The sequence below is a fragment of the Myotis davidii genome, unplaced genomic scaffold, assembly GCF_000327345.1.
Source record: "Myotis davidii unplaced genomic scaffold, ASM32734v1 scaffold118, whole genome shotgun sequence".
NCBI lineage: Eukaryota > Metazoa > Chordata > Mammalia > Chiroptera > Vespertilionidae > Myotis > Myotis davidii.
The window spans coordinates 363,645-390,049 of NW_006290441.1; the positions used below are offsets into that span (position 1 = coordinate 363,645).

The 26,405-nt window shown below is 48.9% G+C and overlaps 1 protein-coding gene across 4 annotated transcripts in view; it reads right to left on the reverse strand.

The window, feature by feature from the left end:
* The window catches only part of MICAL2 (microtubule associated monooxygenase, calponin and LIM domain containing 2), a 121,936-nt gene that overhangs the window by 92,387 nt on the left and 3,144 nt on the right, over positions 1 to 26,405 (reverse strand). For all 4 annotated transcript variants that reach the window (XM_015563707.1, XM_015563708.1, XM_015563709.1 and 1 more), the window contains exon 2: positions 6,991 to 7,331. In XM_015563707.1, coding sequence (XP_015419193.1) covers positions 6,991 to 7,254 — 264 coding nt within the window. In that variant the 5' untranslated portion in view covers positions 7,255 to 7,331. The remainder of the gene's footprint in view (positions 1 to 6,990; positions 7,332 to 26,405) is intronic.

Below are 26,405 nucleotides of genomic sequence, written 5' to 3' on the forward strand. Positions count from 1 at the left end.
ACCAGCCAGACTCCAGGACTCAGAGGGTGTCCATCCCCATGCCTCCTTGGCAAGGCCAAGGCAATCCAAGTAGCCAACATCCCACACTGGCAGCTCCCTTTTACAGAAGGACTCTTCGTAGCCTTCTCCAGCACTATTGGTGGGCGTGTCCACAGGAGGAGCCTCTGGGGGCAGAGCTTGACCATGACTAGAATACTGTCAGTATCATACTGTCAAAGGTATGACATATCTAAGCTATCTCATAGCTATGGTTTCATGTTCATACAGAGCACATATGAGGAAGTAAACCACAGCTCTGTTTAAAGTGGCAATAGACTGGAAGCAAGCTAAGCAGTTAAATAAATTCTGATCTAGCCATAAAATGGGAAGCCTTAAAAAAAATAAAAGGATTCCCTAACCGGTTTGGCTCAGTGGTTAGAGCATTGGCCTGCGGACTGAAAGGTTCCAGGTTTGATTCCGGTCAAGGGCATGTACCTTGGTTGCGGGCATATCCCCAGTAGGAGGTGTGCAGGAGGCAGCTGATCAATGTTTCTCTCTCATCGATGTTTCTAACTCTCTATCCCTCTCCCTTCCTCTCTGTAAAAAATCAATAAAATATATATATTTTTAAAAAATAATAAAAGGATTGATTAGTGGCCCATGAACCTGATACAAAACAATCTCTAACATATCATTTTGAGTGACAAAAAGCAAGATACACAACAAATATGTGTGAAATATCCATTAAAAATAAGGCACACACACACACACACACACACACATGCCCATGTAGAGGCTCCCAGGAAAGGCACAGGAAATGGGACCCTGGCTCCCTCCCGGGAGGGGACCTGGGGAAGACATTTCTTTCCACAGTACATTTTCTTGTCCTGCTTGAATTATTCTCCTATCATTACCATCATTTCTTTTTTTTAATTATAGGAAACTAATTTTTTTTCTTAAAAGGACAAAGAAGTCTTTATTTATAAATGTATTAATAAAAAGAACTACAGTGAACCCAGATTAACCACTTCCTATGAAGACAGTAAAAAAAAAAAAAAGAGTTTTTTCAATTCAGTTTAATATTGTTGAGAATTGAATTTACTCAAGTTCAAATATAATATCCAACGCACACGTTCATGCACACCCACATACTCCGTGTGGAGCTGTGGGGACTGGTGTAATCATTAGCACAGCCTGACTGGTAATCTAGGCTTGCCCGTGTCTAAGGTAGCAGTGCCAGGAGTCCATTGTCAGGTAAGTGGACAAAGGCAGAGTTCATCTAAGATTCTTGTTCAACCGGAACAGAATTTCACACCCTGGAGACCATCCTCTGCTCTATTCGCAAGTGTCCATATTAGGTAAAGCCGTACTTGATATGGCCCAGCCGGTGCATGGAGCTTTGGGGGCTGTGGTGGGTGATTTCAGAGGCCTGGAATGTCAGATAGGCTTATCTAGGCCAGAAGATAGCAGACTTCCTCTCCAGCTTCACCCTCCCAACCTCCCACCCAGCTCCCTACCTCCCTCTGTAGCTCAGGAACCACATAATGAGTTGGGCTGCATGCATGACCCAGTCTGGACTACCCCCCATTGAGGAGCCACTGCAGAGGCAAAAATGGGCAAGGGTCAGGTTCAGGAGCAAAAGGTGTGGGGTGACCCTACTGGATGCTCACAAAATGCAGATATTTCCTTTTTACGAATGAATGAAAGAGTCTCCATTATACAGGTTGGCCCCATTTCTGCTGGTGACAAAAGAGTCCATGACTCATTTCCTGCACGCATGTTGTTATGGCGATGATATACAAATGGCTTCTCCCCTGAATCGGTTACCTGTAGATAATGAACCATCCCAGGGAGACTTGTGGAAAGAACCCAGGACTGGGACTCGGGGCTCATCCCCGATGGTCGCCCAGGTCCTCTGTGTGATTGCAGGACCCTGTCTTCATCACATGGCCCCAGGAGGCCTTTCTCTCTGGTCTCCTCCTGCCACCCACCCATTCTGCTCTCTCTAGCTCCCCCCTCTCACCTCTCCCCACAGGTATCTTCATTCCCTTTTCATGAGCAACACTCTACCTCGTCCTAGATTGCACCTCTGCCTTGTGTTCCCTCTAGCTCTTCCCCCAGCAATGCCAAACTCCTATTTGCCTGTCAAGCCTCAAATCATACCACCTCTTCCGGGAACATTTTAGACTACCCCAATCACACAGATTCCTGTAGAACTGTGTACACACCTCTCTAACAGCACTTAGGATACTAATGATAATAATGGCTAAACACGTACTGATCACTTACTAGTACGTATGTACTAGGCAGCAATTCTAAAACACTTTACAAAACTAACCTTCTTTAATTTTCACAGTCATTCCATGAAGAAAGTTCTTCATTCTACAGAGAATGCTACTGAGGTTCAGAGATTTAAGTAAGTTTTCAGGGCCACGGAGATATTAAGTGGCTGATGGGTGCCTAGACAAGTGCCTGGCACACAGTAGCTACTCAATAATTATTCACCTCACAAATGATTAAGTGAACAAATACAAAAATAATGACATTTCTGTCTCCTGTATGGAAAGTTCAAGTAAGAACTTCTTATTAGTCTTTCACACCACCTCCCCTGTTGAACACCTACTAATGTACAGGGCAAGGGAAATATATAACAAATAAATGAGCAAAATAAATAAATGAATGGATGAATGAATGAATAAGCAAGCCAGCCAATAAATGGAGTTCAAGTCCTGTCAGTGCCACCCACTAGCTTCAGACAAACAGCTTTAGCTTGCTGGGCCCAGTTTGTCACTTGTCAAATAGTGTGACTGTACACAGCATTCTCTCAAGTTCCTTCCCTCAAGGTACACTGCCCGCCAGTGTGGCTCACTGGTTGAGCATCAACCTATGAACCAGGAGGTCACAGTTTGATTCCTGGTCAGGGCACATGCCCAAGTTTCGGGCTCCAACTTCAGTAGGGGGCGTGTAGGAGGCAGCTGATCAATGTTCCTCTGTCATCATTGATTTTTCTCTCTCTCCCTCTCCCTTCCTCTCTTTGAAATCAATAAAAAAACATATTTTTTTAAAGGTACATATAAAATAAATGATCAGACTCCATGATTTTGTGGTTATGGTAACTCCCATACTAAATTACATATCGCATTTTCTTCTGGGTATTTTCCCTGGGAACATTACACAATTGGATGTGGCATTTGATCCAGGTACTGCCCTAATACAGAGCCAATAGCAGACCTTAAAGAGTACATTTGGCCTGATCCTTGGTTTATTCCAAGGTTCATATCCAAACAGATCACACCCAGGGAAAGAATTATTAAGTGACTGGCAAAATACTCATAAATAATAGATAATAACAAACAATGATCACAAGTTAGAGTATGCAACCAGCATCTAAGCCACTTTAGTGACCTTGCAGGTCCTTCTTCCTGTCCCTGGCACCTGAGGCCTTCTTCTCTAAACAGATCCTGGTCACCGATCTCCCCCCACGATCACCACCAGCACACACCCCCACACGCATGCACACTCACACACACTGCTGGCATGAAAGGAGCAGCACAGTGCTTAGCACACAGTAGGGACTGATACATGCTTACGAAATGCTAAAGCCCAGATCCACTCCAGATGGGGCTGAAATGTGTCCACTTCAGCGTAAGGTCAGCGTCCTGGCTGAATTTCGTTCATTCCCACTCTACCTGTGGCTAGTCAGGAGCTTGGCTGTTTGCCTGGGACCTGACACACCTGTGTCCCATGACGAGCCACATGCATGCTAATGCCAAGCATTTCTTGTTTGGCTAATTAACGCTCAGCCAAAGGGTCCCTGAAGAAGGCGTGTGAGCAAGACGGTGTTCTCATCGGAAGACGAGTAGGACCGTGTTCTGTGTTTTGCTTGACTCAGAGCGCACAGTATAAGTGCCAGGCTCTTAGAGCTGAGCACACCATCCATGTGAATCCATGATGGAAAGGGCCCCTACGGCAGCCGGATTGCAAGTAAACAGGCACTGCAAAGGACACCTGTTGTTTATGTCTCTCCCCTCTTGTCCTTGAGGACCTGCTCCTCCCACCTGTCAATCAAGTGATGCTTGAAAGGGCTGCCAAAGATAGTAAGTCAGGTCCCCTGGCTTTGGCTACAGTAACTGGCTCAGAGGTGAGCCTACAGCAGCCGTGGCCAAACTACGGCCTGCGGGCCGGATCCGGCCCGTTTGAAATAAATAAAGCTATTGAAAAAAAAAGACCGTACCCTTTTATGTAATGATGTTTACTTTGAATTTATATTAGTTCACACAAACACTCCATCCATGCTTTTGTTCTGGCCCTCCGGTCCAGTTTAAGAACCCATTGTGGCCCTCGAGTCAAAAAGTTTGCCCACCCCTGGCCTACAGGTATCCTTCCCTGGGACATTTTTCAATATTGAGCAGGAAGAGAAAGATTCTAGCCTTTTGTGTCACAGTGCTATAAAGATATGAACCAGAGCAGCGGTTCTCAACCTGTGGGTCGCGACCCCTTTGGCAGTCGAACGACCCTCTCACAGGGGTCGTCCAAGACCATCCTGCATATCAGATATTTACATTATGATTCATAACAGTAGCAACATTATAGTTATGAAGTAGCAACGAAAATAATTTTATGGTTGGGTCACAACATGAGGAACTGTATTTAAAGGGCCAGAAGGTTGAGAACCACTGAACTAGAGGCTACCAATATGGGAAAAATCTGTTTGCAGGATGGAGGAATGGAGCCAAAGCAAAACAAAACATCCGAAGATAGATGGAAGGAGAGGGGGTGGGATAGACTTGGAGTGTCTGGACCTTCCTGTTTATACGAATTACGGCTTTCCCTGTGTACGGCTTTAGGGTAGTTTGAGGTGGGTTTCTGAAATGTGCAGCTAAAGTGGCCTCACACAGTCACACTGTACTTAGAATTCATTTTCAAATGTATTTTCTACTCTTCAGGTAGTTTTTATGAGATGGGCTATCCCACATTTGTAATGTCTTTGTTCCTCCGCCTAAGAAAGGTGTAAAAATTCCTGGGCAAGAATCACTCGTACTTAGCCTCACTCGCTGAAGATTAGTTCTTCCTCTTTGTATCGCAGGCACCAGTGGTGACCTGCCAACCACTGGATGTGAGGACTCTTCTGTTTCAAGCCACCAAAGCTTGTAAAATAGGGGCTGGCCCGACAGGCGAGGCAACCGGCTAGTCATTTTTAAAAGAGGGACATTTACATGGTGGTCAGCCCTCCATTCCATCCCTCTGATGGCTGACTCCCTCTGAAGGCCTGTCTTCAGATCTCCAACAGAGTTCCCCCCAGAGCTAGAAGGGGCAAGGCATTGCCTGATAAAATAAGGTCTCTGAAAATGTTCCCAGAGAACATTGCAATCCAACCACATGACTTCTATGGCACCTTTCTTTTTTTCTTCACTTGAGGATGATTTTTATTTATAATTTAGAGAGAGGAAGAGAGAGAAAGAGAGAAGTAACATTAATCGGTTGCCTCCCATATGCTCCCTGACCGGGGATCAAACATGTAACCTAGATACGTGCCCTGACCAGGAATCGAACCCACAACCTTTGGTGTATGGGACGATGCTCCAACCAATCGAGCCACCTGTTTAACAGAAAGCCATCATGTGCAAGTACTGAGAACGGTAATGCTTTTGAAGCTAAAAGCTTCCCTTGCCTCTATGTCTGAGGAACTTGTCCAGTGAACTATGAACCACGAAGTTACAACAACTAGAAAGGGAGGTGCTGGGTGGGGCTGGCACCAAGGATACAGGCCCCACTCCTTTCTCCCCCTCCCTTTCTTTAACACTTCCATCTCCTCTGTATAAGGCTGAAGCTTAGCAGGTTATGGGCAAGGTGGCTAGGGTACTCTGGGCTGAAGCGCTTGGTCTGATGCAATGCTCTTCCCATGCCCCATACAGCTGCGCGTCCCAGCCTCAGAGGAGCTTGGCAGCTGTCTCCCCGGGGCAAGGGAAAGCAGCCGTATCCCACGGTGGACTCAAAGGCTCCTCATCACCAAAACAAACACACAACAGTCCCGATCGCCATGGAGAGTTCAATCCTCTTGTCTGAGATTGGCACCGACTAGAATTCCAAGAGCTCTGGCTGCGCTATCTCCTGTGAGGTCTAAATACAGCATGTTCACTTTTAACCTAAACATCCAGTCTGGACCAGCGCCCAGGGCGGACAGACCCCAAGGCCTGACCAGGAAGTCTTGATTCCTGGCTGTCCATGAATCGATGGGCACTGCAGTGCTACCTGAGATGGGATGTGCTGGTCAGTCCCATTCACAGATGCTGTTATGGCCCAACAGTAGAGGAGGCAATCAGCTTGTGTAGGGTTAACCACAATCATGATCCAGAGCAGAGAAATGCATGCTGGGGGAGAGGTGGGGAGGTAGGGAGATTGGGGAAGAAGAGAAAGAGGGAGGGAGGAAAAGGCAATAAGAACCAAAGACCTATTTCTTAGCCAGTTAAAGTCAGGGCATCTTTCTAAAATCTTTGCTCCCGGGGGAACACAACTCTCTCATTATGTGTCTCCAAGGAATTTAGGGCTTAATCTCTAGAATCAGATCAAGGTTGCCTTCTAATTATGTGACCTTGGGCAAGATAATTGACTTTTCAGTGTCTATATCTCAAAATGACCCAATGGACTACTGTGGGTGTTTGATGAAACCGTGTACATTAAGTGCCTAGCACACAGATGTTGCTCAATAAATAGCAGCTACTAGCAGTAGTCATAGAAGTAGAATAATACCAGGCATGCCTTTATTTTTTCTTCCTTGGAGAGGGCACAAGAAGAGTTGCTAAAGCCACCATAATAAGATGGAAACTCCCAATCCGAATACATTCGGGGAAAGAAAACCTGCAACTGAGAAGGCAATAAAACACACCCACACCCACACCCACACCTGTTGAAAACCTTAGACTGTCCAAATGGCAACAGCTTCCTACCCTCTCAGCAAGTCAGCCCACACGCCCCACAAGGTAAGAAACGCCCACACGCCGGTCCCCTTACCTTGGTGTTCACGCATGACTTCCCTCGCTTATACTCCTTGTGGGATCCACGCTTGTCCAGTTTGTGCCACAGCGCCTTGGCCTTCCAGGAGGTCACTTTGGACTTGAGCTTGGAATAAAAGTTCCTGTGGTCCAGGGGGTCTAGGTCCAGGTGTCGCGTGAGGATGTTGAAGGCCTGGAGGGTGCCTTTGCATGTGGAAGCCTGGACAAAGTTCTCAAAAATCTGCCCGGCCTGGCTCTGCTTCTCGTCCTCGTTTTCCCCCATGTTTCAGGAGCTGTGTGGCGCAGTGGTGTGGAGAAGATGGAGGAGGACACCATGAAGGACTCGGAGGAACGTCACACCTGCAAAGGTAGGCGGAGGCAGAGGTGAGCTCCAAGGGTGGGCAGGGATGAGTGCTGGGGGAGGAAATAAAATTCTTTTAAGGTGCTAACCAGAGTACTTCATGCGAAACATAAAAAAAAATCCATAGAAAATGTACAACCGTACCGTCTACCCTGGCAATGCTGCCTGCTGGCACCCTCTCCCCATTCCTCTCACTGGCTGACAAGAACCAGATAGCTCCGAGCTATAGCTGGCTGGTGTCAACATTACCTGGTCAATTTTACTGTGAGCCAGATGGTTCTAGAAATAGTAACTAGTCAAAGGAAAAAACAACAACAACAACAAAAAGAAAAGCACTCTAGATTTATCACCATTAAAATTCTATAATGCCTGCTGCAAATTGGTTGCCTGATACAATGTCACCTGGCCACACATTAGTACACAGCCCCCCCTAAACCCAAGCACATGCCTCCCGAGGTCCCATGACCATGTCACCTGTTGTTAGACATCAATCTTTTAGTCTCTTTCGTTGGTTACCAGAGGACAGGTCTTTCCCCGATACAGACAACAGCAACTTCTCTCTGTTCCTGGTGTCTGCTGGGCTCACAGCATCGACCGCCCTCGGAGAAGGACAGGGAGGCACGTGGGTCCCCTCCTGTGCAGAGAGGCGCCTGTGCTTTGTAAGCCTGAGCCGTGAGCTCTTTGGAACAAGTGCTCGGGCTGACGGGAGGAAAAATGCGACGGGTGTTCATTCGCGTCACAAAAATAGCTTGCCTGGGTTTTGGCCACCGTCCTTTCTCTCTGTACCACTCTAACCTCAGGCATTTCTTGGGAAAGTCATTTAAGTTTCAAAGGAACAAAAATAAGTTAGAGCCGATTTTCCAAAGCACCAGCTATTTTTCTAGAATCCAAAGCTAGTGCATGGAGATGAGCAGGGAGGAGCTGGGGCCTGCCCCACTGTCAGGAGGGCTGGAGGGGGCTGTACATGAGAGGATATGGCACACTGAGCTCCCCGAGACGGAGACCTGGCAGGGGGAAGTCAGCAAACACAGCGACAAGGCCCTCGGGCTGGGCGGCTTCCCACTCTCCAGATGGGAACACTATTATGGGTGCATTCGGATTGCAGGCTGGTTTTATAATACTAAAAGCAGGGAGAGACCCGTGTTTATCCTCTCCCTTAGTCCTTTACTCACTCATCCAGCAACAATTACTAGTGTCTTAGCAAGAGCCATGCATCACCCTAGGACAGGTGTGGGGAACATCCAGCCTGTGGGTTGTATAAAGCCATCAAAATCACTTGGTCTGGCCCTGCCAAGGCGTTAGGGGTGAGTTAATTAAATGTTTGACCAAATATAGCCGGCCAATTTTTAAATTGGTAATCTTGTATGGCCCGAGAATGATGTCATAAATAGCCAAATGGCCCTTGGCAGAAAAAAGGTTCCCCATCCCTGCCCTATGTGCTGGAAATACAGAGTGAGGGAAATAGGCACCTAAAGAGTTGATTACAAGACGATGGGCAAGTCCTTGTAGAATACGAACACAGTGCGCTCAAGCCCAGAGCAGGAGGTGGCCAGCAGAGCCAGAGATGCCCTGAGAGGGAAATGCCAAAATGCTTTCTAGTTTTCACTAGAAAACTGGGGGATGTACGTTTAGGTCCATGCAAACACTACACAAAGGTGTGCCTTTGGAAAGAGCCAGGACAGCTGCAAGAATGACTGCAAGTTCAACTCGCTAGGAGTTCAGGATGTGTGACAAGGGGTAGTAGGGATGTCCAGGGCAGATCATGGAGGAGGCTGGCTACTCCAGTGAGCCCTGGGGTACAGGACATGAGCAGTGGCTGAGAGAAGTTTTTGGGAAGATGAGCGGCCAGGGAGTGGACTGGAGAAGGAGGCAGCTAAGTGGCTGCCCAGGTGACAGTGAGGAAGGCAGGGGAGAGCAAGGAGACAGCTCACCCGTGAATCCTGTGTGGCAGCCTGGCTGAGCTCCACCTGCAGGGAGCAGCTTGCTGGGGACAGACACGCTCTCCAGACACCAGACTCCCAGATACTGACAGGGGAGGGGGCACCGGCAATAGAATAAGAGCCCGCCCTCTTTCCCCAAGAGCTCCTGCACCATACTTGCACCTTGCTTGGCTAAAGGGAGAACAGCACGTTCCCTGACCCAGGCCTCGCCAAGTTCCACTCCTCAGCCGGCCCTCCATCCTCCCTGAGAACGTACCTGGCTGCTCTGGTCCCTGCAACTCAGCAAATTCAGCGGACTTGGAAAGCTGGCTCTGAGCATGCCTGGCACTGGTACAGCGTTTTGTTCCTCACAGATGCCCTCCCCGCTTCTTTATTGTCCGAGATGCTCACTTTGGCATCACTCACATAAACGCTGCCTCCTACTGTGTTTCAACTTTCCCCCGTCCAACACTTGCCACCCAGAGAGCATAAACAGAGAGCAAGGCTCGTTTGCTTTACAGAGAGTATTAATATCCTCAGTCTTTACCTTTGGAACCACTTCTCTGTCCGGCACTGAACAAAAAAATGCAGTCGCTGACTGGCAAATAGAAAAGGACTTGGAGCCCACAGTCCTTTCTGAGGATGGGTGGGTGGTGCAGAGAAAGCCCCCGGCCCGATCCAAAGCTCAGCCTGGCCCCTCACTGCCCACATGGCCTCGCACAAGCCACGGAAGTCCTGAGCCTCAGTGGCTTCTTTTGTAAGAGACAGGTGACAGCTGCACCTTGCAGGGCTGCTGGGAAGGGCGGGATACATGAGTGACAGCAGAGCCTGGCTCCGGGAGGCACTCGGTAGGTGTGGAAATGTGTGCTGTGCCCATGACATGGGACGGGTTTGCATCCGGGAACTCACCAGTTTGAAAAATCGTTCTGTAAATCAGTTCTGCACGTAGCCAACTCCGCCTCGTCTAAAATGGTGAAGTGTTTAGAGGTATCAAGCCAGGCCTGACTGCCAGAGAATCATTTACAAACTGGAAGAACCTGTCTCCTCCCAACCCCCCGGCTGCCTCTTCTCCTCCCCACAAAAGAATAATGCACAGCTTAATCTTAGGCCTCCAGTAGACAGAGCCAAAGGTGGTGCTGAGGGCGCTGGGTGGGCGTGGGAGCTCGAGGAACCAGCTCTTATCTGGAGTGAGATAAGGGAGGTGGAGGGAGACAGCCAGACAGCAGAAGATAAGCTCTGCCTTGGACCGTACCCCACAGCCCGTACCAGGCTCAGACCTGCCTCCCTGATCTCAAGGGTCCAGCCTCAGCCTTTAAAACCAGTTAAGTCCAAGACCCTAACAATGACTAATACCCCTGTGGGTAGGCTTCTCACAGAAGAACAGCAGGATATTTAGAGTCTGGCAAACTCGGGTGTGGATCTGGTCATATGTTCTTGCTAGCCATGTGACCAGTGGCGTGTTATCTAATCTATCTCAGCCTGTGTTCTTGTGTGTAACGTAGGGATAACACTCACTCACTCACAGGGCTGTAAGGGTTACTTTAGACTATGCAGGTGAAGTATTCAGCACCTGCTGGCTACATGATAACCAGCACTCATTACTGAATAGAAGAATTTCTTACAGGCCCTAACCTTATCAAACCAAAAGAAAGAGAAAAAGGAACACAACTGATAACCACTAGGACTAGCTTCCCAGATTGAGGAATTGTATACTTTAAAACTTTAGCCCTAGCTGGTTTGGCTCAGTGGATGGAGGGTCGGCCTGCAGACTGAAGAGTCCTGGGTTTGATTCCAGTCAAAGGCACATGCCAGGGTTGTGGGCTCCGTCCCCAGTAGGGGGCGTGTCAGAGGCAGCTGATCAATGATTCTCTCTCATCATTGATGTTTCTCTTTCTCTCTCCCTTCCTCTCTGAAACAAATTCCTCTCTGAATTTATGTCTGTATAAATTCAGGCTGTGGGCTTTCAATTCAGTTCAAATCTACTTCCTATCTGTGTCTCCTTGGACACCTAACTTAACTTCTGGGTTTTAAGTTCCCCATATATACAGTGGGGAAACACAGACGAGGACGTCTGGGTCGTTACCTGAAAACATACCTGGTGCGAGGTGGTTTTATTAATGAAATAGAAAGGCTGACTTAGAAGGGCTCTGGAAGTTTGTGTCCAAGCTTCAAGCTTTTTCTTCCAGAAACTGGAGTGTCATATTTTTGGAGGTTACCCCTTTCCTTCCCCAAAAGGAGAAGGTCAAGGATGAATTAAACCAGAGGATCTTGGGAAATAGCTCTTGTTTAAAGTCTTTTTTGTCAACACCCCCCCCGCCCCAGCTGTTGCCTTTTGGGAGTCTGATATGCAATATAAATAAAACCAGCTACCCCCCAAAATATGAAAGGTTTCTGCATTTTCCTGGGAAGAAAACAAGATGTGATGCTTTAGTTTCCAAGAATAGCCTTGAAGCAATTTGGTTTTTGCCAACTGAAGTCCCTTATTTGTGGTTCTGCCTATGTGACTTCATGAGTCACAGAGCAACTCCCTTTCCCTGCCTCTGGCTGCTACAAACTAAAACTCCGTGACACACTAGTGATGGGCTTGGCTCATGGCATCTGGGAGACAAGTGCAGGTTCCTGAGCACCTCTCAAGTTAGAGAAAGAGCCTCCTGGCTGAAGAGTTACTGGTGCACTCACATTTGGGACTGTCACACCTTCTCCTTGCCTGGGCCTCAGCACCTGCCAAATGACATCAAATAGTGTGACCAGGTAGGTGGTGGGTAAACAGCGGAGCCCTATAAAAACTGAAGGAGGGCTGGAGGGACCCTGGGCAGAACCTTCCCACAAAGCAGCAATTAGGCTCAGGAGAAAAGCTCAACCCTCAACCCCACCCTCAAGGATTACAGATAAGATACGTTTCCAGGTCAATGTAATCTAAAAACTAGCCCCTCTTGCTACTGACACTAACAAACTCCCCATTCCAACATATCACCTCCCAGGTGTACCTCATCAAGAGGCCGCTGGGCAGGGCCGGTTTCCTTAGCAATGAAAGGAGGGTGCTGCCCCCCGTGTGCTCACACAGTGGCTGGAAGGACTAGGAGCGCTGGTTCTGTGCCTTGAACACGGAAGACCTTCAGTCATGGCTCCCTGGATCAACACTTGAGATAAGGCAGGCGCTCATTAGAGCCCCGGCGGCGGCGGGAAACAATGCCCACACACGCTGCTTGTCTGCAGGGCCCAGCACGGGCAGGGCACCTGGTTACAGGTGGCACCGGAAGACTCATCTCAGCTGGCCCAGGGCGGCCTGGCTTTCCTTCTATGAGGGCATGTGGCAACCAATGTGAACCGAAAGGGGTAACTCCCAGGGCTGGGAAGGGACTGAAAGGGCCCCCTTGTTTTCCTTGTAATCTCCTTCCAGCCAGGGGTCCCTGCCTTTTCTTGGTCACCTACCCCAATGGAGAGCACGCTGCTTCCGGAGCAGCTGCTCCACCCTTGCCGCCCTGACTAGAGGACAGCCTCAGCGAGGTCACTCTGCCTCTCCAACGGCTCCTCTCTGACCACCCCAGGCAGTCAGAGCCCTTCTATGTGCACTGAACACAGACCTGCAGAATCTCCCTGCACATGCCGCTGGGGCCCCACTAGGAAGGCTGATGAAACGTCCAAGAGATGAACTGTGACAGCCCACACAGGTTCCCAACCTGCAGCAAGGGCCTCTGCACTGCCTTCTGTCTACACTGCCCTCTGTCTACTCTGCCTCAGGGTAGGGAACTCAGGAAAGAGGCTCCGGTTCTACTGCAGGCCTGGGCCTCTATCCCGTTCCTCCACCAAGAGCCCACGGTCATGTGGCCCTTGCCCTTCCAGCCCAGCCCTCTCCTTCCTCTTTCTCATTAGTGACTTGACCCCACTGGGCTGGCTTAAAGCGACCTCATACATTCTCCTCCCTCAACTCCACCCATTCCCCATGGAATCACTCACAGTAATGGATCCCAAGACCACCTTTAGCCCCCGCAGTGAGGCAGAGACCTGCATGCTGACCAGTCACAGTGCCAGAAGGGAAGCCAACACCATCAGAGGCCCACAACAGGCCAGGCTCTTTCACCTGCATATCCTAGGGAGTCCTCGCAACAAATCAGTGGAATGGGGTAGGGAGTCTCTCTCTCTCTTTCTCCGCCCCCCTCTTCATTTTTGGTCTGTAAGAAAGGCACTGGGGATAAAAGTCATCCCAGAACTTGTCCATCTTGCCTTTCTTTAATGCAAGTATAAGTTTGTCATATATATATATGCATGTGTATATATGCATGTGTGTATATTTGTATGTGTGTCTACAGTGTGTACAGGCACGCATGTGTGCACATATATGCATGCATGTATATAGGTGTGTGTATGCGTGTGTGCACATGCATATGGTACATATATGTGTGTAGTGTATAGGTATGCATGTGTGCATATATGCATATATGTATATAGTTATGTGTGGGTGTATAAACGTGTATATGTACATGCATGTGTGCATGTGTATATGCCTGTGTATGTGTGTCCACACATATTTTAAACATTTTCCAGAAGGATATCTAGCCAGTGCTCCACATTTCCACTTGTACGTCTAGGCCTCCCTTCAAAGAAACTTCTCTGAGAGCCAAAGCCTCTGAGGTGGTAGAAGTCTGGTCTGGGCGTAAGGAGACAGCTTGTCTCTCTCACCGCCCTCATGAGGACACTGACAGCCGCCCTGCTGGGCCGCACCCTGTCCCAGACCCTTTACATCCATGAGTTCCTTTAAGCACCTGTGTTTGACAGAAGAAAAGACAGGTTTACAGAGGTTAGTAACCTCCGCAATACTCCACAGGTAGCGAGGGCGATGCTGTGAAATGAACCCGGTTCCATCTCACTCTTAGTCACAGGTCAACGTGAACCATGTGGATGGAAACGGCGCGGCCTGCCTGCTCTGCACCACTGGGTAAATTCAATGGACTCAGGCCTGTAGTCTCTGAGGTTCTTTCAGGCTCCCAGAGTCCAAAACTGTCAACGACAGGGTGTAGTTTCATGAGTTATGGTGCACCCAAACAATCCAGTACTAGGCACTCCTTTAGCAATAATATTTATAAAGACATCTGACCCAGGGAAAATGCTCATGCCCCGAGGCAGAGGGAAAAGCAGGATACCATTCCAGGCTCTCGATATGACCCAGCTCCATAAAGCAATATCTGCGGGAGAACGGAACAAGCTGACCATGAGCAGCGGTTATGTGTGTGAAATGGTATTTCAGATGATTTCTATTTTTAGCTTTATGTCTTTCTGTAGTTCCCAAATTTCCTACCAGAAGCATGCAAAACTTTTATGGCCCTCTCTCCCATACACATTCCCAGGCCAGAGGTCTTCTCTCCCTGACTAAAGTGAGGGTCTCGGCACAGGAGGTGGGCTTCTCTCTTTTCCTCGGGCCTGGGAGGGGCTCAGCCCGCGTGGCCCCACCACACCAGCAGTGCTACTCTTCTCCCGAAAAGAAAGGGCCACCCTGCAAGAAGCCCCGACGTGTGCTAACTCCATGGATTGGCCTACATTCTTGCAGGTCAGGGATGGGCCCCCAAGGCTGCTCTGCTCTCCAGGCCACAGGCCCCCCAGTCTAGTGAGGCAGATCCCTTTCCAGCGAGCCATGCCGGTGAACGGGAAGATGACCCCTTTGACCCATCTCAGCTGTAGGCCGATACCCTTCGCCAGTGAACCCACAAGAAAGAAACCTGCATACCAGGTTATGGGCCAGGAGGTGACAAAATAACACATCTCAACACACACACTGAGCCCATCCTACCCACAAAACTTAGTGTATTCTGCAAGTGCCCCAAATCGTCTTGATCACACAGTGGGTGCCTAGGGAAACTGTGAACTTGAAATTTACAGCTCCAGGAGGCCAGCCTATCTCAAAATGAATGGGGGGAGGTACCCAGAATAAGCAAATGCATAGGTACAGGCAGCATCCTGTACTTACCTCTACTACAAGTTCTGTGTTGAAATTACTTTTTACTTTCCTCCTCCCAGTTCCTAGCACAAGGCCTTCTGTCTGTAGTGCGTGCTAAATGAATGAATGGCTGTTCCGTCCCAGGGAACATAATCATCACTGGCATTTAATGAGCATCTATGAAGTTTCAAGCAAAGTTTAAAAGCTTTATACGTATTAAGTGAATCCTTGTAACACACCTAGGCATTGCTATATACTATTATTCCCCTTTTTCAAAGAATTAGAAAAATTAGCAACTCGCCCCAGGTCGCATGGCCAGAAGTGGTGAACCTGTTACTTGAAGCCCCAGAGCCAGAGTTCAGAGGCCACACCCTAAACCACCATACCCATCCTGCTTCCTTCACACCACATCAAGGACTTGGTCTCTGCTCTAGACCCTTTAATTCATGAGACTCGCCTACCTTCCCTTCATTAAACTCAAAATGCTAGGATCTGGAGTAATGAGATTGCGATGCAGAATCAGATGAGGATGGTGGCAACTAAATACACCAATAACGCTCAGCTGAGAGGTGACTTTCAAGCCTTGGTGGGTGTGGCAGAGACAGGCTAACACACTGGGCTCTTCTTTGCAACTGTGTGATCCCCCACGACCAGGTTCTAGGTAATGGAATATGAGCAGAAATGACCTTATAACACTTCTAGGGCCAAACCATGAGACCCTCCCCTGGTCTCCTCTCTGCCCCTCCCACTCTGCCAGGGCACAGCAGCCTTGAAACCACAAGCTGAAGATGGCAAAGCCGTGAGCAGAAAGGAGCCAGACCCCTGGAAGGAAACCCCTCTACGACCAGGAACACCTGAACATCACATATGTGAGAAATACACTTAAATGTATGTGGAGTCCCTGAGAATTGAGGGTGTGTCTGTGAGGCAGGGAGCACCACATTAAGTGACACAGTCGGTGAACTAAGGGCATCTCAATGTGGCCTATGTCGGAAAGCTCCCTCCAAGAGGAAGGTTGGCCACACAGGGATTAACATCCCAAAACACCAGTTCCGTCTTATTCTCTCTTCCCTTCACTTAGGACCTCGATATCCCGGAAAAATTGTTGATCTTCGGAAATAAACTTGCCCACTCCTGACCTTAAGCACCACACACACACACACACACACACACACACACACACACACACAAACACCCCAAGCTGGGAAGGCACATCCCTTCCCTATCTGAAAATGGAATAAGACAGGAGAATAGGACAAAGAGGCTAGGGCACTCCCTGGGTTTCAATAATTCTCTGTGTCCTCCGCGGAGTCCCTGGAAGCTGTGTGCTGTGATGGAAGGAACGTGGACTTCTGAGTCACTGAGCACTCCCTGAGCAAGTCATAAACAACAGTGAGTCCTGTGAGGATTAAATAGAGGCGCCTCTCAGGTCAGGCTCACAGATGTGTCACTAAGTGCTCTGGGGACAAGTCCACTGCCCTCACATAGAACCAGCTCAGCCACGGCAGAAATTGGTGCATTTTCACATGGATGGCAAGGGTGGCTCATTCTCTCCTTGGGCTGCCTTATGCTGACACGAGACGGCTAAGAGCTTACTGGTATTTCCACCAAGTCTTTGCGCAGCACACACCTAAAGGCACTCCCCAGGTGAATCTTTGTATTGGGATCACACTACAGCTCCCAACTTGCTGAAATTAGGCCTCAGGGACTCGAACTCTAGTAATTAGTCAGGAGGGTAGAGAGGGATGCTGGGAGGAGGTATAGAAGTCATGGCAAAGTGAATTGGAAAAGGATTTCTCAACGCCGCCACCTGCTCACTCTGCACACAGCACCACACCCAGGAGCCGGCAGGACTGCAGAGCAGTGGACCTGGGAACTCACAGCCCAGCTGTGTCTCATGGACTCTGTTCCAAAAGCACCCCCATTTTGAAGAGTTGTGCCAAGTGACCACATTTCTCAAATTTAAGAAATGGGGGTCCTGGCCGGGTGACACGGTTGGTTGGTGACACAAAAGGTTGAGGGTTCGATTCCTGGGCAGGGCACATACCTAGGTTGTGATTCCATCCCTGATTTGACACTCCCCTCTCTCTCCTTTCCTCTCGCTCTAAAATCAACAAACATATCCTTGGGTGAGGATTAAATAAAAAGGGGGGGGGATTCATTGCCTGATAAAGGTGTAGTTTCTTTCTGATTTGTGAATTTACCAAGTGAAATCATTCTTTAAAATGTGCACAAATTCAACCACAGTCAGAGCCACATTCACTTTGCCTGGAGAAAACAAAACGGCGCTCTCCCGCCTTCTCTTCACAGCCTGGCTTCCCAACAGAGGAGTCTAGTCTGCCAACGTCCATTTTCTCACCTCCACTGACCCTTCAATCCACCACAATCTCGTTTCCACTCACACACATACACCCCAGGCATCATGCCCAAGGTCACCACCAACCCTCTCTGTTGCTAAATCCAGTCATCACTTATAGGACTTTATCTCGCTCTGGTCTCTGCCTATTGTCAGCTTTGCAAACTTGTCTCTCTCCACCTGCCCCTGAACTTTTGCTGTGTCCCAAGGTTCTGATCTTCACCCTCCTCTCGCTCTCAAGGACCTAAACACACCTGTAGTTCAACCAGCATCTATGTCCGGATGACCCCCAAGCTATCCCTTGACATATATTTCCCTGCTGCATTCCAGGCCCTTATGTCAACTGCCAGTGACATATTTCCTTGACTCTCCTGTAGAACTCACACACAGTCCATTTACCTTCTCCCCGCCCCCCACCCTGTTCCTTAAAAATGTGCACAAATTCAACCACACCCCCACCTCAGGGAACAGCACCATCTGCATCCTGATTCTTGAGCCAAACCCGTGGAGTCACTTTCTCTGGCCCCTTTCCCTCATCTCACAGAGCCAGCCAGTCACCAGTGCTGCGTCCTCAGTAGCCCCATCCCTTACCTCCTTCTTGCTCTCACCTGGAACTCTCAAAATCTCATACATGCCTTTCCTGCTTCCAGGTCACCTCCCTCTAATCCACCAGCCTACTCCTTGAGCTGCTGCCAGAGAGATCTTCATATCAAAAATGCACACTTGGTCAGGTTCCATTCCCGTTTCAAATCCTTCAACAGCTCCCTGACAATCTCCAGGGTGGAATCCAAACATCACAGTAAAGCAAACAAGACACACCATGATCCCTCCCTGCCCTGCTCTCCCGCCTGCCCTCTGCCCTCTCCCCACTGCGCCGACACTTCCCACTCTAGACTTACCCAGCCAGCTGCAGTTCCCTGGTAAACCCAACTCCTTCATGCCTCCCTCCCTGTGCCCTCTGTCTAGAATGCCCAGCCAGACTCTGTTCACTTGGTGAAATCCTAGTTGACCTTAGAGCTGAAACATCAAAGGCTCGGAGTGTCAGGGGTCCTGGTGTGGCCTCTGGAGTCAGACAGACTGGCTGCAAACCTGACCCACCACTTACTAGCTATGTGAGCCTGGACGAGTTACCTAACCTCTTTGAACCTCAGTTTCCTCACCCATAAAATGGGGATAATAATAGTTCTGACCCTGTTGGGCTATGTGAGGATGAAGTACAATGACGCCTGGCTAGGCAGTATTCTTGGCTGCACTGTTCTTTGAAGCCCCATCTTGGCCTCCCCTCAGCCCCTTTTCCCACACTGTACTCTGTGGAGCTACTAACGATGGCTTCATACATAGTATTGCATTGATCAACTTTGTGGGTCTGCCTGACTTACCAGACAGTGAGCTTCCTGATGCTAGAGGATGCACATCCCAGGGCCTGGCACCTGTGCCTCTCTGACAACGGTGGATGCTCATGACTGTGCTTGTGTGTAAAATCTAACCAAGACCAGCATGAAATTCAGGCTTTGTGGTGGCTTGAACTGTGACTGCCCTTTGTCTCTAACCAGCACCAGAACTGCTGCAGGAGCCCTGGCTGGTGGTGCTCAGTTGGTTGGAGAGTCATCCCATGCACCAAAGGGTTGCAGGTTCAATGTTCCTCACATCAATGTCTCTCTCTCTCTCTCTCTCTCTCTCTCTCTCTCTCTCTTTCTCTCTCTCATAAGTGAAATAATTAAAAGCATATCCTTGGGTGAGAATGAAAAACATAAATAAATATAATTATTTAAAAAAAAAAACACAGAAAAGAATTGCCGCAGGAGCCTCCTAACTAGTCTCCACTTCCCATGTCTTAGGCGCCGCCTCCACCCTGCTCACAAAGCCTTGGGGCTCCCTCCATCCCACAGCAGAAGTCTGGACTCCCTTATTGGGATCATCGGTGCCTCCCATGCAGCCCCTATTTCCTTGATAGGTTCAATTCTCCAAGGTATTCGGGATCCCCTGGGGCTGCCATTCAGTGCTCCACATCCAGTCTCTGCCTTCCCCCTTCCTCCCCATTCAAATTTTACCGATCCTCTCAAGCAAAACTAGGCCCCATAGTAAATTGACCTACAATGTGCTGGCTCCCATATGAGCATCACAGTCTATTCAAGGAATCAAATTCAAACTAACAATTTTTGGTAAGAACTGCAGTAGGGTACCAAGACGTGTGGGCACAGAGATGGGAGGTGGGGTGACTTACAGCCTGGAGAGCAGCTCATAGAAGAAGTGGCACCTGAGCTGGATCTTAAGGAATGAGCTGGAGTTCTCAGGCACAAACCTTCCCCATCCCTCCTGACGTTCTCTCTCCATACATTCATCTACCTCCTGGAACCTATGACAGAGGTCACCAAATCTGGGTCTACAGATTTGGGGCTCCCTGGTGATGCTCCCGATGCAGATGCACCGGGAAGTGTCCAAAATGACAACTTCCTGGGCCCACTCCCAAACCAAATTTCTGCAGCCTGAGGGCCAAGATGAAAATGTTTTTGTTTTAACTCCCCAGGGAATTCTGTGGCCCAGCCAGGTTTGGAAGTTACTAACCACATTCAATTCCATCCATTGCTTTTACTGAGGACCTATATTGGATCCAGGATGCTGCACAGCACAGCAGGTAGGTACTAGGTGTACAAACTCTGTCTCCGTAGCTTCTGAGAAACTACCATCTGGTAGGGAGGCAGAGTTATAACAGGGGGGTCAAACAGGACGTGGATCAGACTATTTGGCACTTCATTAGCCTCGAACCCAACTCATTTTTTATGCATCAGTCTTATCTGGACAACTAATATGTAAACTTAAGGAAAAGTTTGGTATCTTGTCTTTCCTATTTCCTGAATTCTCAGCTCAGTTCTGGGGGGCCAGTTGGAGCTCAATCAATATTTAAGATACAAATAATTCGACTTCTTGTACTATGTCCCTGTTTTGGCCAATTCACCCATTAATAAGTTGTCTACTGATTTTTACCTTTATAAGTTCAGTGCTGGTATAGTGTGTGCTCCTAGGAGGTAGTTAGTATTGGTTGGTTGAATGAATGACTGTTTACTGGTAAAAATCTGTTTCAGGAGGAATATAACAGCTTATATTGCACCACCTCTAGAGTTCACTTAGGAGACTTACAAATGTATCCTTTGAATTATAGACCTTTAATTTCAGGATTAATTTCCTGATATGAAATTATACAGGCTTTGCTGTTTATAGTGTCATTAATGTTATTAGCAATGGAAATAATACCCCTGAATCTCCACAGTCCATGGGCCTCTGCGTGGGGGTTGCCACTGGCAGAAGGGGAGATGCTTATCCATTCCTCCCATTAAGCCGTCCACCCACCCAGCCAGCAGTCCAGCCGGCCACGCCCCTCACCCCAGCCTCTACACAAGGGCCTGTAAACTGCATCCAGCCTTTATGAGTGGCTATGTGCACCTGCATGGGCAGGTGAGTCCTGTTTGTGTGAGAAAAGCCTCATGTTCAAAGCCTATCCAAGTGTCAACCTACTTAGGAAGCCAGGACCTCTGACCTCAATGTAAAATCTCCTATTCTGCAGAGAAGCAGCACGGCAAAGCAAGAACACCCACCAGGAGGTTCCCAAGAGACATGGCCAAGGGTGGGACATTCAGCCAAGAGTGGGTGAGCAGGGCAAGCCAGGGTAGCTGGCAGAATGGACTCCACCCTGCTTTCACTGGGGCCAAATTCCCAGCGGTTTGCTGATGTGTGTGTGTGTGTGTGTGTGTGTGTGTGTGTGTGTGTGTGTTTCTTTTAAGCTCCCAAAACAAGACTCAGTCTTGAGGAGGAGAGTTTCTGGATGTGCATCAAAGATCGCCTGGCCCTCCCTTCGGGCCCCCACCTAGGAGATGGGAGATCTGCAACTCCCTCTGCACCAAGGGCCCCCCAGTCTTTCCTGGGGTGCATGTGGATCCTGGACAGCACGCATGGCAGTTCAGCGTGGCACCTGTTCACTTCGTTTTGCTTCTGCTAGGAAACAGGAGGATGGCCTTGCTGGCTATTTGTTTGCTCACTTACTCGTCCCCCAGATTCTGATCTCCATGTGTCAGGCAAGGTGCTCAGTGAACACAGCTCAACGGTTCTCAGCTCCGACTTGAGAATGAGCAGGCCAGAGACCACCAGGTGAGGTGGGTCTGAGAAAGCTGCTTTCACTCCACCAGGACCCGCCCTAGGGAATCTCTGCCCGAGTCAGGTATGTTGCTATCTGGAGGCAGTGCAGAGGGCTGAGCAGAAGAGAGAGATGGCCGTTTGAGCCACTTCCTTATTGCCCAGAGGAACTAAGGTCTCCTGGAGCTGTTTTCCCAAAAGCTCTATGAAGCCAATTAAGATTCCAGACAGCAAATACAGAAAGGCCTTGCTGATAAGACACCGGAGAACCAGTCCCCAAAATATTCCCCTCTGCTGAACTCAGTTCTGGAGAGATTGCTGGCTTGACAGGTTGCACTTCACATTCCAGGACTAGGCGTGTGAGCCTAGGGCTGGGCCGTCCTGGACATTAGCCTGTGGGTAGTGGCTGCGAGGCTGGCACTGAGGGCCGGTGGACCTGTGTGGGAGGCAGCAGAGGTCTGAGGAGAAGCATGCCCTGCTCTTCAGGCCTCACTCAAAGGCCATGCTCCATGAGCTTAGAGATGCTTGGACAAGCACTGCACACCCGGGCACTGACTTGGCCGTTGCCCCATTCAGGGAGTCAAAACCCCCGTCACTGACCCAAACCTCCAAAAAAAGCAGCCACAGGGTAGATGGCCACCCAAGGTGTGAGCGAGTTGGTGAATTCCCTGTAAGGTTAGGGAGACAGTTTCCACTATCCATCCCTCTGCAAAACATTGTGTTTTGCAACACAACAATTGTGTTGGCGATTGAAGATGCTGCCTCTCTCCCCTCCTGGAGCTTGAGCTTACATTCTGGGGGAAAAAAATGCACTCACTACAATAAGCAGCAGCTGTCCCAGGAGGATTTTCTCTTTCCTCTAAAAGGAATGAACCCCTGGGGCTGGAAGAGATGGACTGTGATGCAAGACTTAGAAGGCTCTGACTCTAAGTCACTGTCTGGCTCTTTGTCCCCTCCTTCCCATCAAGGACAGGCCCAACTCAGAGTTCAGTTTCCAAAACTGATTCCCTGGGACAGACCTCAGCAAGGAGTTCATGAGAGACAGAGACAGAGAGAGAGAGAGAGAGAGAGAGCGCCCAGCTGGTGTAGTTCAGTGGTTGAGTCTCTCAGTCATTGACCAAGAGGCCTCTGGTTCGATGCCCGGCATATGCCGGGGTTGTGGGCTCGATCCCCTGTTGGAGGCAGCCAATTGATGATGTTTCTCTCTCATCATTGATGTTTCTATCTCTCCCTTCCTCTCTCTCTCTCTAAATAAAATACCAATAAAATATATTTTAGGAGAGAGAGAGAGAGAGAAGAGTTTTTGGAGGGCTCCTCTCGTCACCATTATTACTCCTCCCACTCTAAAGAGTTGATCTTTTTAAAGATTCTGGCTCACCCTTATGGCACATAATTCACTTCCCGGATACTTTTGCCTTGTAAATATTATCCTTAAAAACAGTTATATCTTTTCATTGGTCTTTATTTTTAAGTAGCCTTCTCACCCCACACGCCCAACTCCCACAGAATTATAGCTGACCCTGTCTGGAACGCAAGCCCCTCCCTGGAGAGACAGTCTGCGCATGAACTCACAAGGGTGTCTACTATCAGCTTATTTGGCAAGAGGAATCCGAGACATTTTAACCATGACCTGGCAGCATGGTCGGTCCCACTCCAATGCCTTAGCCTCATCAATAAACACTCCCACTGGTACGGGAGGCACGCAAGAGGAGCACAAACAGTCTGAAAATGAGCTCTAACCACATTTCTCCCAGGAAAGGGACGTTAAGTGCCTGGAGAGTTCTACCTGGAGAATCTGTGCTGGTCTCAACTGATGTTTCTTTCAAGGTCTGGCACGTGATCAGCATTTTAGAAGGACTCTGACTGTCAGGTTCCCAACCTCCTCCTCCTACCCCAGCTTGTCTCTCAACTGAACATTCCACTCCTTCTACCCTCGCTAAGAGGAAAGCATGCACATAACTCCTCCTGACTCCCAAATACCGAATCCAGCCTCTTCCTACTACCTTACCTTCCGCTTGGAAGACCCTCTGTCTCTTTCTCGGCTTGGCAACCTCCTATTCATCCTTCAATACCCAAGTCCCACAGCACCTGCTCGGTGCCGTGTTCCCTTGTGACACACTCTTCTCAGTGCTTCCCGAACACTTGGTGTGTCTCTCTATGGGGACGAGATCTTTTTTCCTTTGAAGCCCCACAACCAAGCCCAGGGCCTGGCACCTGAAAGTCCATTGGTTCCTGACTCAATCAATGCCTGGCCCACTTTGCCCCAGCCCTCCCTTCTCTGTGCAATGAGAAAAGGCTTTAGAGCAGTGTTTCTCAACCTTCTGGCCCTTTAAATACAGTTCCTCATGTTGTGACCCAACCATAAAATTATTTTCGTTGCTACTTCATAACTGTAATGTTGCTACTGTTATGAATCGTAATATAAATATGTGATATGCAGGATGGTCTTAGGCGACCCCTGTGAAAGGGTTGTTCAACTGCCAAAGGGGTCGCGACCCACAGGTTGAGAACCATTTCTTTAGAGTCAGACACCCTGTATCTTGTGGGACACAGACAAGTTTTTTAACCTGTATCTGCCTCAGTTTTCTCTTCTTTACAATAAGTAGCCATGCCCAACTGTCAGAGGGCTCCTGTGAAGAACAAACAAGGTAAAATATGTAAACCTAGTGCTTCCCCTTTGGAAAGAGCTCACGATACCTTCCCTTGAGCTCAGTGGGAAATGCTGAGCCAAATGGAGTCCTATTGGAAAAAGTGTGTGACATCTGTCTGGTTCACATGCCATCAACACAGCGAAGGGATGGCCGGCCTCTAACCCGAGAGCCCTCTCTCAGAGCAAGGGACAGTGCGGGCGGCACACAATGCAGGCCCTCTGCGTGAGCGTCTCAGCACGAGGCTTGTTTAGCAACAAAGGAGATTTTTATCTTAATGGCAAACCCACAAGAGGCCTTCACAGCCCTCACCTTTCTTTCTTGAATTACTCTTTCACCTCAAGACGTGCCATAAAACAGAATACTGCTGACTCAACAGTGTTAAGTCACTAAGCACAAGACAAACAGCCTGCCCATGAGAAGCCTGACCTCTCTGTGATGCTGCACCCAACTTTTATTAGGCCGCAGTGAACAACGAGGTGGGAGCAGTCGGGGCCCTGCTCACACCTAAGACAATCAAGCTCAGGGTCAAAGAGAGGAGTGGAAAGTGTGGTGGCTGAACCCAGGTGAGGAGGCAACTTGTGGCCACTTCATGGGATGTTTACGGCTCCCCTGGTTGGGAATCGGGAGGTTGATTACCACCTCAGGGCCACCACTAGCCTGCTTTATGGTTTGGTTAAGTCACATCTGTGGGCCTCAGTTTCCTCACCCATAAAATAGGAGAGTTAGATTAGATGAGTTCCTTCCAGCTTTAATTATAAGTCTTGGAGACGGATCTACCTTCCCCAACTCCTTCCCTTTCTGTGTTAGTTGTGAGATACCTTTTAGTTCTCACTGAGCAGCCTCTACCAACACTGTGGCCTTCATTGCTCCAGTGTCTGGTCATCCTTGAGCACAAAGCCTGGCCAGGGAAGAAGAGGATAAACTTGGGACCATGTTCTGAAGAGCTTAACTAGTGCCCTCTGGTCAAGTGACTCAGAGTCCAGGGACCTTGGGGCATCAAGAGCTTGGATAGATACACCAATGTGGACAGAAAAAAAAAAAAGGTTCTATAGAAATTAACCTCACAGGGGTGACCTGATTATAAATCCTAATAGGGCATATAACTTCTTTAGTAAAAGGCTTCTCTTTGCCTTCAGCAAGCCCTGTCCACTGTTTCTGTGCATCCAAGTCAACACACCTTTGAAATGCCCCTTCTCAGACCCCTCCTTCTAAAGCATAACCACCCGCAAGAGAGCGCATCATCTTTCTCAGCCCTCCTGTAATCCCACCTCCTCCCCCACCCGCCTTGCTTTCTCCCACCTTTGTGTAATATGGCTTCTGTTCCCTCCATGAATCCAAATGCATAAAAGAAGCTGCAATCTGTCATTTCCTGGAAGCATTTATCTCAATCTGTTGAGATCTTGCTTCCAGGCGTATCCTCTGTTTGGCTCAAATAAATTTTTATGATAATTCTCTACAGGTTTGGACATTCACACATCAATACCAACAACTCCTAATCACCTGGCTGGCTTCTTCCCCCCAATGATTTTTCCCACTCCCCTCCTATTCTAATCCATACACCATAGGCCCCCAACACTATCCAAATCTATCCAAACATTAGACCTTCCCCCATGCTGCTGGGCGCAGACCAGGGCAGCAACAGCAGTTCTTATCTGCACACTGGCTGATCTGAGGGGTGGGGCAGAAGTGGCAAAGCTACAAAGACCGGGAGAAAAGTGCTTATGGAAGCAAGCTCTGGCCACGTGAGGAGGAGGAGGCAGGGAGGAGGAGACAGGAAGGAGGAGATGGGGAGGAGGAGACTGCACTAATCAAGAGGACAGACAGAGTGAGCTCAAACAACCACAGAAATCTAAGTGGCTCCTTTAAAATGCCACAACCCTCAAAACCCCCCTGATTTCCTTAAAAAGAAATCTGAGGGCAGGTAAAATTCAGTGACCGGCCCAAGGTCATGCTGCTAAACTGTGAACAACCAACACTAGAACATGGCTCTCTGGTTTCAGCCGACTCTTTTTTTCCACTCCTCTCCATTGACCTCAAGAATCTATTTAGGTTGGATCCCCTGCAGATTCTGCGCAACATGACCCGAG